General features: G+C 38.9%; 1 protein-coding gene across 7 annotated transcripts in view; it reads right to left on the bottom strand.

The window, feature by feature from the left end:
* MBNL2 (muscleblind like splicing regulator 2) overlaps positions 1-13,816 on the bottom strand; it is a 164,682-nt gene that overhangs the window by 45,031 nt on the left and 105,835 nt on the right. For all 7 annotated transcript variants that reach the window (XM_059684980.1, XM_059684979.1, XM_059684982.1 and 4 more), the window contains exons 3-4: positions 9,341-9,505; positions 1,192-1,392 (exon numbers count right to left, since the gene is read on the bottom strand). In XM_059684980.1, the coding sequence (XP_059540963.1) occupies positions 1,192-1,392; positions 9,341-9,505 (366 nt within the window). The remainder of the gene's footprint in view (positions 1-1,191; positions 1,393-9,340; positions 9,506-13,816) is intronic.

Here is a 13,816-nt window from a genome sequence, read left to right as displayed (position 1 = left end):
ATGGTGAGTCATTTTTACATATATCTTTGCCCATCAGTACTGTTGGGAATGACAGTTTGTTCCCAACTCAGCTGATCTAATCTGTTTCCTAAAGCCACACAGTCACGTACTGAACGTAAGCTTCATGGGTCCAGCAGGTGGAGCCCATACATTTATCTAGTCCCATGAAAGGTCTGTTCAGCATTCACAGGGACAGGCCGCTAGATCAAAACAGTAGTGATTAGAGTTTGCAGTCTTTTCATGTGGAGATCCATATACTCTGGATTGAAACTGACGTTAGGCAGCAACATTTGACCGCCCTCAAGATATTTAAACAAATGTATGTTTGAAAGAACATTCTCGAAGGATCCAACATAAAGCTCAGGGTACATCCTAACCATACATATATCACCTAACAACTTTAATTGGTAGTGGAATTAAAGGAGCTCTTTGAAAAATCTATTAAAACCTTTACACACCCATATGAAATGCTCTATTAAATGTCACAGGATATAGTAGTTAAGATAAATGGATGAATCCTCTAACTCTGATTAAAGAGAAATATTACCCAGTAAAGTATAGATGGGTTGGCTTGACTCAGGACTTAAGAATTATGTTTTATAAATATATGTACTTGTTTTCTTGGCTTTTATAGAACACTTAAGTGTAAGTTGAAGAAACGGTCCCAATCAACAAATTTGCCGTTTGCAATTCCCCCTGTTTACCAACAACACACTGAGGGCTGATATTCCGGAACGTTGTAGTACAGCCATACTAGTTCCTAAAATAGTGAAATATGATCATTCCAACTGGTCAACAGTAATAATCCGACTTATTCCCACCCTTGTCCCTGAGTGTCCCCCACTGCACTGGCTTCTGGGCTCCTGACTTGCCCCCTGGAGACCAATCCAGAATCCAGCAAAGGTTAAAGCCTAGCCCAGCTGGAGGCCTTCAGGAGCCATCACTATGGCTGCCATAGTGATTGATCAGTGTTCCAATGGTTGCTAATATTTTGCAGCTGACTTTTTGTGTGTTAAACATACTCTTTTCCCACAGACTAATTTCCTTTATACTTGGCTTCAAATTCAAACCAAAAATCATGAATGCATGGCTTTTAGATGAATGTGTATGCAATATCTTACAAGCGTTTACCTACACAGAAGTACACTTCTACCACAAATGCATTTCAAACCACAAATAAAATGGAAGTACCTCCAGTTTGTCAGTCCTGAGAAGTTTCTGAGTTGTAGTTGAGCCCGGGACAGTGACAGGTGGACTTCCGGGAACAATAACAGGTGTGGTGGGTAGAATTTCTGTTGGGACTAACCCAACTCCAGGGGTTACAGGTGCTAAGTAAGGAGCAAAGCTAATCGCCGTATTTGTCCCTATTGTGGGACCTACAGGAAAAGTGGGCTGTTAAAGAAAGATAACACAGGATAAAGATATCTTTAGAATAAAACTTTAAAAAATCACCAGCAAGTGTCATTTGAGCAAAATTTATTCGTCTTGTACAAGATTCTGTGTTAGTTGCATAAATCTAGTCTGAACTATGTAAGTTCATTAAACTTCCCTGTTTGGTTTTGCTTAAGAAAAATTAAATCCATATAGACCCTCTCTTCTCAAAACCATACAAAAACATTGGAGAACATCATAGGAACCTAATTACAGGGAACAGGTTAAACCTTTGTTTTTATTACAAGTTAAACTTTTATTTCTATGAAAGTGTCCTCAACAAAATATATTCACTCTAATTGCTCATCATTCCAAAGTATTAAATTTCATAACACTATATTAGTAAAACCTATAGAATACTGATTCATAGTCTTTGATTCCTCCTACATGTCTCTCAAAGGGAGAGGAATAAAGAAAAAAACCTTGATTATAGCCTGACCAAGTTCAGACATTCTCAAAAAGTGGACATTACTTGGGATTTTATTTTTTTCATACTTACCACTATGTTTCCATATTCACTAGCATGAATATTTTTAAAATCCATCCACAGTTTTAATATAGACCTGCTATTTCCTCTTCTAGCTTAAGTATGTCTTGAACTAACTTTTCTTTCTTAAAAGAGTGAATGAAAAGCTTGAACTTTTCAAGTGGCCAATTTTTCAATTGACTGTTGAAAGTTGGTTTGGTTTCCTAGGTCACATAATCAACGCAGCAGTGATAAAGGCATAAAGTACCTTATTAAACTTCCTTATCACTGTACTCCTTGTCCAGGGATAAGAAGAAATAGGTTGATGGGATGATTATTTTTTAAAGCTCCACCTACAAATATGCCTTTCAGAAAGGAAATAATATACATTTAAGAGAACAAGAAACTTCGCTTTTTAAAGAAACAATGCTAAAAATTTAAGATGCTAGATAAAGATTTTTCTTAGACTAAATTTCACATTGAATTGGACCTGAATGGTTTTTGTTGGTTTGTTTGTTTTTCAGTTATTGGATGAGTTTTAATCTGTTTATTTTCAGGAGCAATTTTCAGATATTTGCAATGACATGTTAATGCAGTGTTCTAATGCGGAAATGTGCTGTTGGCCATGTCATGGTATGTCTCTATTTATACATTGTGGGTAACATTCTTATTGTCTATTTATGGCTCTGAATGAGCTGTTGAACATATGGGGAAAATAACAATCTATGTTTATTAAACAAATTTTTTGTTGACAGCAATAACTGAAAAATATCTCTTACAAATGATCATGTTAGAAAACAGTAAATTAGTGATAGTTTGGGCAGGGAGTTCTTGGAGAGGCTGAAAGTCTTTACTGAGTGGCTGGGGCTGGAAGAGGTGACTCTAACGGTCTTAGAGGGCTGGGGCTACGGCACTCCCATGAGCGGTTCTTAGGTCTTTATGGCTTAGACATAAAATTCACTTTGGAAGAACGTTGCAACATGAGGTCTCAACATGGGAAATAGCTGGAAGTTGGGATTTTTTTCTTCCTTGACTTTCTACAAAATTTCATATGTGTATGTTTTCCATTTTCAACCCGTTTGAGTTATAATTATAGAAAGTTGTGGTTTTCAGGAACTATAGCTTTTATAATTTCGTACTATTGAAACAAAGCCAAGTGATTAAAATGGTACAAGGGCTATCTAATGTTAGGATTTTAAAAAGTCAATCCTGAGAGGTCATAAATCATAACAGATCAGTGACACAAAGAACCAGCTATATCAGAAGTACCTGGGGGTGGGGGGGGCGGGACGGTCATAAACAGAGATATCACAAATTCTGGCTCAACAGGTCTAGGCAGGGGCCTTGAAATTTGCATTTAAAATGTTTGCTACAGAATCTGTTGTGTGGCCCAGTTTTGGGACCACTGTCATAGATGAGGAGGGAAAATAAGTATAAAAAAACACACACTTGTACTAAATGTGTCATTTAACTCAGAGACTATCAAAGTAAACATTTAGAGAAAAGAGCCCTCCCCCACACCTCCATTTCTGACTTTCTACAGAAGCAAATCCCCAACCCTCCCTCCATGTGAAGCCAGGGTCAGTGTGGTGACACAAACACAGGGCACACCATGACAGTCAATAGGATATCAGAACCTCAAAACTCACCTCTCAAAACCTTTTTGGATATCAATAAATCTATTGTAATTAGTTAAATTTTGCTTTCCAAAATATGTTACTTGTTCGTCTAATTTAACAATCTTAAGTGGATGTTTTAGTTTGTTTATTGCTAATAGTTATAACATAGTTCATAAAAAGTATTATTCAAAAGTAAAAACATTTGAGCATTTTTTCATATGTCTCTTGGCCATTTGTATGTCCTCTTTGGAGAAATGTCTATTCAGCTGTCCTGCCCATTTTTTAATTGGATTGTTTGTCTTAGTATACATGTGCTTTACTTTGTGGCTACTGTGCTGTTATCTTGGTAGCTTGTTTCTTTCTTTTTTTTTTAAACTTATTTTTATTGCTTACCCTAATACATATATCCCCATCCCCCCTCTTTGCCCACCTGCTCCCACCCCTCACCCCCGTTTCCCTCTGGCCTTCGGCACACTGTTGTCTGTGTCTATGGGTTATTCCTATATGTTCTTTGGCTAAGCCCTTCTCACACACGTTGTCTTCTTTAATCTTGTCAATATCTGTGAGAAGCAAGTGTGGTAGTGAGAATTGCACAGTCTCACAGGTGAAAGCAATTTAATGTAGAGACTAAAAGGATTACCCAAGGTCTTTGCTGCTGAGGCAGAGGCAGGACAAAATAGCCAGGACTCTTGGCTCCAAGACTGGGGCTATTTCCATTCTTCTGCACTCACTAGATTTTGTTGGTAATGTCTTAAAATCAAAGAAGAAAAAACACTAGCTGCTCTTATGTTTTTGGAGCGTAAAGAGAGTGAGTGTTGGCGGGGAACTGTGGCCCACAGTCATCCAGGGCCTCCTACAGATGAGAGATGTAGGGCTGCTCTGAACAGCTGTGTGGGATGCTGCTGCCTTGGGAAATGGGTTCTCAGATTCCAAATTCAAATTAAACTTCCAGAGGCAGAGTCCAGGCTGACAGCACATCATGGCGTCTCAATTCAGTTCTTAGCTGGCAGCTGGGAAAGGAGAAGGGCAGCACCTCCAAATGATTCTGTTACTGGAAGCGTACCAGCGAGAGCTTGGGTGAACTGGCTCATGGTTTCTGCAGAAGGGCTGTTGCCAGGCTGTCTGAGACGGGATCCATTTGGTCCTTGTCATCTCTCAGCACTAGCTGCAGCTGGAGAGGTCAGAGGACAAGAGCCACAGAAAGTCTTCTGGAAGAAAATAGTTTCTGCAGCGCTGGTCTTGCTATTTTTTCCCTCCGTACTTCACTCCACATTTCCGAATTTCTCTCCCCAGAACTCTCCACTCTTCTTTCACACAGTACATTATATCAGTAGTTCCAGGTTCAAAGATTTAACACACACACACATCCACATGGTCTTTGATATTTTGTAGTGGCAAGGAAGGGCTGGTAGTGAGGAGTAATAACTGAGTGGCCTGGGAAATTTATGGCTCTAAAATTTCATCAACTGACTTTAAAACAAGAGCATGAGAGTTCATGCATTTAGAAAGCTTTGACTTCAAAGGGTACATATTTGGCACTTAAACAGAAAGGCTTAAAACATGGTGTCCCTTAAACCTCCTCCCTTTACTCCAGCAGCATCACTGAAGGGAAGAATTCTCAATGTCAGGCCTTGTCCCCAAGGACTGTATTGTATAGGTTCTTAAATCTCTGTTCTACTAAAGGCTACCCACCTGCTTCTTCATCTTGAGTGAACATATGAAGGTTGTGTGTGTGATGGGGTGGAAACGAAAAGAAGAATTACTGTTATATTCTATCAGAAATGGGGAGCGAAAGACTGCTAGAAGGAACAAAAGAACAGGGAATTTTTAAATCTAGTGAACTTGAGATAGAAGAATTATGATAGGAGGGAATGAATTGTATTGTCATTCATTTAATAAATACTTATTGGTATAGACACAGTGCCAAAATACTGTGTGTACATTTATTAAACTTAAACTCTAATGGGCAAGAACAAGCAAAATTACAATTCATGTTTATGGATAAGTGTAAATGAGGAGGCTTCATTGATCTGGATGGAGATGGGTGGTAAATCGCAGGGAATAGATTTAGAGTCCTTCTGAATGAGATGAAGTTAACACGTGAAGGGTAATAGGATACTTCCAGCAAGAGCAGAGACCATGAGGCAAGCAAGAGCTTTGTGTGTTCACAGAATGTGTTCACAGAACTGAAGGTGTGGTTTGGTCTCAGTGGATTCAGGGTGAGGTGGTGAGCTGGGTGAGGATCAGATCACAGATAAGGTTATATGTTTAGGCTTTCTCCTTGTGAAATGGGAAAGCATTGAAATATTTTAAGCAAAGGAGTGATATGATTTCATTTATATGTTTAAAAAGTTCCTATGGTTGCTATATGCAGGATACATTGAAATAAAGCAAACTGAGAGATTAGAAAGGAAATGCCCAAATGCATTTTGATAAATAGGTTTATGGTAGCTCAACAAGGGTGCTGGGACTTGAAGGCAGATATATTAGGACTTACTGATGAAATAGACATGAAAAAGTATACAAGAGAGAGTCTGCTTGGTTTCGGTTTGAAACTGCTAGTTGCATTTACTGAGGTGGAAATGTAGTGGAATGAATAATTTGATCTTTAACATGTTGAGATCCTGTGAGAAATTTAAAAGTGAGTCCAATAGGAAGTTGGATACAGGAGCCTGAGGCTCAGACAAGTTTGGACTGGAAGCATACATTTGGGATTGTTCTTAGCCTGTAGATGATTTACAGTCATAGGAATGGGTGAGACCAGGAAGGAGAGGGTAGATGAGAGAGATGTCCAGTACTGGGAACCCCCATTAGTAATTTCAACACATAGAGAATATGATAGAGAAAGAGGAGGAAGGAGTGATTAGAGAGGAGGGAGTGCTCTACAAAGAAGAGATTGATTATACAAGCCGAATATTACTAAGAGGTCAAACAAATAGAATGAAGACAAAAGTGACCCTCAGTTTAGAGATATGAAGATCACTGGTAGAAGATTTAAGCGTGGATGGGAGCTAGAGGGAGTAGAAAAATATAGAGAAGTTTAACTTCAAAGAAATCTAAAAATGGAGTGGTACTTGTATCTCTATTTTATCTTAAACAATTTCTGCATATTTCTTGTGGCTGATCAAACAAATTCCCATAAACTTAGTGGCTTAAAACAACACAATTTATCCTTTCATAGTCCTGGAATCATGAAATCAGTTTCACTGGATCAAAATCAAGTTGTTGGCAAGACCACACTCACTCTGGAGTCTCTAGGAAGGATTCCTTGTCTCTTCCATCTTCTGGTGGCGGCTGGCATTCCTTGGTTTGTGACCACATCGCTCCATTTTTGACCTCTGTGGGCACATTGCCTTTATCCTCTTTGTCTGTGTCAACTCTCCCTTTGTATCTCTCTTATAAGGATAGTTGTCATTGCATTTATTTATTTATTTAGTAGGTAAATATTGGCTACTTTATTATGTATGGTGCCATCCAGGAGAATGGGAAGCTAATGCTCAAAAGTCTGAACTTTCCAATGGCATATAGATTACAGATTATATAGGGCAAAATCACAAGCCCTCATAGGTTAGGGGTTCAGGGTCTTGCTGGGAGCTGATTGGTCAGAGGTGAGGTAAGGATAATGAATCATTTCTGCAGGTCTCGAGGACAGCTCTGAGGTCTATTCTTGTGATCTTTTGTCCTGGTTTCATGGGAAAGTAGCCAGGGGATGGTTCCACCTTAGAGTTCAGGAACTTACATACAACTTAGGTTAAGATGTTATCTTTAGTCTGCCAGGGGTCCGGACACTGTGACCATTAGTCAGGTCCCGGCTACTGTCTTGTGCTGCCTCCGGAGTTGCTGATTATCCAGAGAAAAAGCTAGGTCTTTGGGTGACATAGACAGAGAGAGAGGTGATTGCATTTCATCCTGGAGGATTTCCTCAGCTCAAGATACCCAGCTTAATCACATCTGCAAAGACCCTGTTTCCGTTTAAGGTAACATTTACAGGTTCCAGGTACTTTTGAGAGCCACTACTTGGCCTACTACACTGTACTAGGTCACCGATGAATTCCTGAGACTCTGAAGTCATTTGCTTGTAGGGTTGATGAGTAAGTTTATCACACTTTATTCTAATACTTCTTGAAATTTAACAATCTCTATTAAAATATTTAAATGTACTATACCTTTTTCATAATCATGGTTATTAACTTCTAACTAATATTTGAGATTATACATAACTTTCAAAAAAAGTTCAACTAATAGCAACAGGAATGGAGTTTTCTTATTGACAGTGCCATTATTGAGTACCAGGGTCAATCCTTATTAATTATAAATAAATAAGAAGCGAATGATTAAAATGAGTGAGATATATACTACAGTGTTACCATGCTGACCTTGGTTGTTCTAAATTTATTCCCATAGACATTATTTAATGTCATATAACTAAACTATTTTAGCATTTAGAGAATTTAAAAAATAACTTATATCCATGTATCAATAAAGAGAACCATAAATTATACACGTGTGTGGTTTTAAATAGGTTCACTTAAATGCCTATTTTTGGTGTTAAAGGTGTTTAGAACGCTACTTTTCCTTACATCAAGGCTTCTACTCATTCTTTAGGATGCACTTATTTGGGACCTCCTCCAAGCAGCCTTTCCTGCCTTATCCAAAATCACAGTTCCCTGTGCCTGAATCTTACTTTGCCCTTTCCCTGAATCTATCTATCCCCAAAAGACTAGATCCTATTTATCTTGGAGCCACCGGTGCCTGGCACTTGTCTTTGTGTTTTTTCCTCTGGGTAGAGCTTGTTCCTGGCTACTTTGTGCCATCATTCTTGACCTTGAGATAAGCAGATTCTTGACCTTGAGATAAGCAGATTAGTCCCCCAGATTCCCTCCCCTCATCCCCACACCCACCCTTCTCATCTCATCTCACAGACACACAGTACAAAAATTCAACTCACTGGTAGCTATCCCTTTTAATTTAGCAGCTTTCAATAAGAATTTTCATACAATAAAGGCTGATTTTTAAACAATAGTCTTTTGTGTATGTACGTTTTTTTTAAAAAAAGGCAAATTTCACTCACTTCACTGGCTTTGTTTTTTTAAAAAACAATTAGCTTGTTTCTGACAAATAATTCACAAATATAAATGAAATCTGCTGAAGCCAAATGCACTCCTTTCCTCCAGGACCTCATTTCTAAAACAATTTCCAGACCGCCAAGGAAGGACTTTGAAATGCCGTGAAATCAGGGAGAAAATATTACACAACACAATACATTTAACCTTGTGGTCCTTGCCGCGGCTGCCACGCCCCCAGCAGGCCTCGGAGAGACAGGAGGTGTAGGTGACTAAGACATCATCCTTTTGGGCTGGGGTCAGGCTCCAGGTGGGGCAGACTGGTCAGTTTAACACCTCTGGTTTCTCACTCCTCATGCTTAAAATAATGCCATTGAACTAAATTTTCTGTCAACTATCTTGCTAAAAAAAGAGTTTAGGCATCAAAACCTCTTCTTCACAGAGATCATCAATTCATACTCCAGATGAAAATGTAGAACTATTAGCATTCTAAGATGGTTCAAACACAGAGTTTACTGGTGAGAAAGAGCTAGAGTGGCATCCAGATATTGAGTTGAAATTGTCTTGGCCTACTGTTTCCACACACATGTTCCCATGTAAATAATTTTAAAATCTCTATTTTCAGCATCCCTTTAGCGTCAAAGCTTTTTGCTTTAATTGTAGCCAGAGACAAAGTAGACGGAGGCCATCCGCGGTCAATGTGGCATCGCCCACACCAACACTTTAATCATCAAGCCCTTCATTAGATGCGATGTACTCACCACTGGATGAAGTGGGGTTCCTGGAAACATAAATTGCATCTGCTGGGCAAGCATTGCTGCTGCAGTTTTTTGCTGGATCAAATTGTTCCTCCCATTAATTTCTAGTTGAGTTTTTAAATGTGTTGGAGGGTGAAGATACTTGCAGTTCTCTCTTGAACAACGGCCCTGTAAAATGAACGTTTTTGGTTTAGGACTGTTATTGGTAGCTTTCAACTCTATTGTCAACCATTTCACAATCACTCCGTATATACAAAGGTAAGGATCCCATGTGTGTATTTGTGTTTGTGCATGCACGCATGTGTTGGAACATAGAACACAGTTGGAACATAGAAGGGGTGATTCAGGCATTAGGCGATTATCAACCTTGCTCAAACCTGTTGAGTAGAGAAGCTGCCTGAGATCGATTGTTGTTTTTAATGGATTCTATCTCTGACAATAGACTCTAAAGAAATGTGACTGCTCAGAGTAAAGATACATGCTTCTCCTAGGCCAGTGATGGCGAACCTATGACACGCGTGTCAGAGGTGACATGCGAACTCATTTTTTTGGTTGATTTTTCTTTGTTAAATAGCATTTAAATATATAAAATAAATATAAAAAATGTAAGTCTTTGTTTTACTATGGTTGCAAATATCAAAAAATTTCTATATGTGACACGGCACCAGAGTTAAGTTAGGGTTTTTCAAAATGCTAACACGCTGAGCTCAAAAGTTTCGCCATCACTGTCCTAGGCAGTATGGAGGGCCTATTTATTGTGACATATCAAAAGGAGGCTTTGAACCTGATAGACATCGGTTTGTGCATGCTGGAGTGATGACAAAGTGGGAATAATAATAAGAACCTCTTGAAATGTGTGTTTCAGATTGGCTGAAGACACCTCTCATTCAAATTATTGAAGCAGAGGCAATGATAATATGGGAGTGAACTCTTCTTAGTCACAGATTGGTGAAATTTCCAGGCACAAATTCAGATAATCTCTTGCAACTGATTAGTTTGCTGCACAAAAGATGCTACCCCATGTCCCTGCCCCACTCCCATGACAGTTTATCAAATTTAATGTCATGATATGACATAGTGAAGAATGTTTATGGCTAAAGTAACATTTGGACATGAAAGTTGGCACAGCGAAAAAAATGAATAAGGTGATACATGTGCATAAAACCAGTCTTGAAGAGTCTTTGAAAATGGTAGTGTTTATACTGCAGCCCCCAAACTTCCAATTGAGAGAATCATGTTGATGTGAATTATGCAATTTCTGGGGAAAGAATAGCAAGCTGTGTTAACCAGTATGAGTATTATCATTCCCTACAGAATTAGTCTATTTGCAACCGAGAAAAGAGAATATGGGTTTGTTTATCAGATACAAAAATAATTTTAAAAAGCAAGCTTGGTGGATCTGGGGATACAAATTTGTTTATAGTCATCCTAATTCTAAACATCTGGAGTTCTCACTCTGCTCCCCGCTGATGTCAGCTGCACTTTTGGCAGCACAGGCTCTCTCCCTGTGCTCATCAGCCAGTCTTGCCCTGAGGCCTCACTGTTAGCAGCATTAGAGATTGTGTCACCCTCTATGGGAAGGACACAGAGGCGGCTACTGGGCACATCAGAAGGAGCTGGTTGTTTCTGCGAATAAAATTCTATAGCAATGGGCAGTGTCAGTGTGTCTCCTTAGTCTCGAGTTTATATTGGGATGTTTCACTCCGCTTTCCATGGTCAAGAGTTAGAAGGTCTATTGTAAAGATACAGGTACAGTGGAACCATATTTAAAAACAATTTAAATCAAAGAAGTCTAGGAATCTCTCTCTTTCCATATACTTTGCAAGTTTTGGGAGAAATTTTTATCCTAACTTCACTTTCTCACTGTTTAGTGACATCCCAGAGTCCCTCTAGACCTACCAACTTGCTTGAGACATCTCTTATTTTACCTCCCTTTCTGCATTCCCTTGATAATGCTTTCGTCTCTCAGTTTGCAAAAACCAAATTGCAAGAAAGTATTATGATGGTGCTTGCTCCTACAGCATAGGTGTGTGACCAGTCTTTGGATTGGCTGCCTTTATGTCAGGTGTTCATATACATACATATGATTGGAGGTGGCCATGGGACACAAGACATAGCTACTGCCCATCAGCAAGGGTGGAGGGGGATTAAGCAGAGTGACATTTCTTGTACAAGGCTAAACCGCCCCAGGCTTCTCTTTGACAACCTCAATCCAAACTCTCTGTAGTCACAATCACTTCACTAAGAAGCTGACACCAGAAAGGCTCAGGTATACAAGGTCCACACGAAGGTACAGAAGCGCTTAATGGGAAGATATGGGAAAGCAGAGTTCCATAGAATAGGTTGCAATTTGTGAGACAGCCACACCTCCATAGTCAGGCTATTCAGTTTTGCTCATTCAGATAACTGTCAATTTGATCACTCGTCTTCTGTAATGCTTTGTAACTGAGCGTGAAAATTTCGATTAGGCTACAAAAAATATGGTTTTCTTGTAAATGCTGTTGTCTCTTGATACAACTGAGACTCTTAAGGAACTGAATAAACTGTTTTCAGCCAATAGAACATAATTTACAATATCAAATTAGTAATTTATTGATGGAACCTTCTTTTTCATAAGAATTAATGTAATTTCCTAGTGTTCTTACTGACACACTTGGGGAAAGGTATATTATCGATCACCCATGAGCCAGACAATTTATATGTGATTATCTCATTTTCTCCTGAAAACAGCTGTAATGATCCCTATTTTACAAAACAGCAAGTGGGCTCAGAAAGATTAAGGAACTTTGCTAAGGTGAGATAATTGGTAATGGTAGAGCTGGATTCTAAATCCAGTTCTACTTGACTCACATCATTATGCCAAGCTGTTTATTAGCCATAGTTAAAATCCATGGAGGATAAAAAATCTAGCATTATCCTTCATAACATAATAGAAGGCATATAACAATTTAAAATATAATAAATTATATATGGGGATTTGGGAATGGAAAAGGATCATTTGCCTGGGCCCATGCATTGATAAGAGGATGGAGGAGTGGTTAAACTCACAGCTCTGGAGGCAGATGCCTGGACACATAGCTTTGGCTCTGCCTTTTCTAGTTGTGTTACTTTGAATTTCTTGTGCATCCATTTGCTTTTCATCTGAACAATGAAAATAATTACTGTGTTCCCCTTTAAGGTCTATTGTGGGATTGCATCAATTAATATATGCACAAGGTTTAGAAAAATACTTGGCACATAGTAGACACAAAGTAAGTGTGGTTAATATTTCCAAAGAAATAAAAATATTTGTATATGACATTTTGTTTACAGTAAGAGCAAGATAGCCGATTTAGTTGTATTTTGATTGGCTTTTTGTTCTTTTATAAAGTTTCATGTCAAAACATGATAAAAATTACTTAATTATACTTATTCAAGTATCTTATATTTAACATTACTTTCAATTCTATGGGGTATTTCTGTAAGTAACCATATTTTTTTAAAGAGACAGCCCTGAACCATAGCTCAATCTAGTATTAACAGTTTTAAGTGTGTTGTACCCTGGGAATGCTAATTCAAACTCTGGGAAACTCCAGGCAGCAGCATTTTACTAAGGGATCTTATTGGATTCTAAAATCCTAAAGGAAAAGCTACTGTCAAATATAACAAGCTATTTGACACAGTAAACAATTTGTAAGGAGGTTTTTGTTAAGGCGTAAGATTTGTCAGGATACACATCATCACACAAAAACTGTTGATTATCAAAGCAAGTTGTCATAGCCGAATGGGAGAGGGTAGTGCACAGAAATGTGAAGCATCTTTGTATATCACTGTGAAACAAAACAGAAGTGTCAAAAATAGTGTCTCCCGATTTTAGTCCAAGACATGAAGATAAAAATGTCTTGGAAACGTCTTCTTGTGGTTGCTAGGATTGTTTTTTTGGTTTTATTTTAACACTTCCTCCCTTTCAGTTTTTGGTTAAATGCTGTTTCCAGAGAGATAAGAGTGGTGGGGTCCAGGCATAGAGAAGGGGCCTGGCACAGCTTCTGTGGGACGGAGATGGGAGGGTGCCATTCCAGAGTCCTTGTGACAAGTTGTGTGGGACTGGAAACAGGAGCCTGGGTGAAGGGCCAGGAGATGGGCTCACACCAGGTACTAATATGGAGACTGCAGCTCCTGAGTCACGTGGGCCCTCTCAGGGTCTTAGCTCACTCCAGGTGGGACACACCAGGTATGGAAATAGCAACTGGTTTGGATCACACTCAGCATTGTTCTTGGTATATTTCCAGGGTCTTCTTCATTTGTTCATTCAAGAAATATTGATTGAAGTCCTACTGTGTGCCAGGTATTGTGCTAAGTGCTGGTTAACCGAAGGTGAGCAAACACAAGATATGCTGCCTCCCTTCATGAAGCCTACAGTCTAGTGGTGAAGATGGATACTAGCCAAATAATGACACAGATAAATGTATGATTACTACACATTGACACATGAGTTCTGGA

This window comes from Myotis daubentonii, chromosome 2, assembly GCF_963259705.1.
Source record: "Myotis daubentonii chromosome 2, mMyoDau2.1, whole genome shotgun sequence".
NCBI classification, from domain to species: Eukaryota; Metazoa; Chordata; class Mammalia; order Chiroptera; family Vespertilionidae; genus Myotis; species Myotis daubentonii.
The sequence above is the reverse complement of the archived record's forward strand: the minus strand, read 5'-3'. Positions and strand labels throughout refer to the sequence as shown.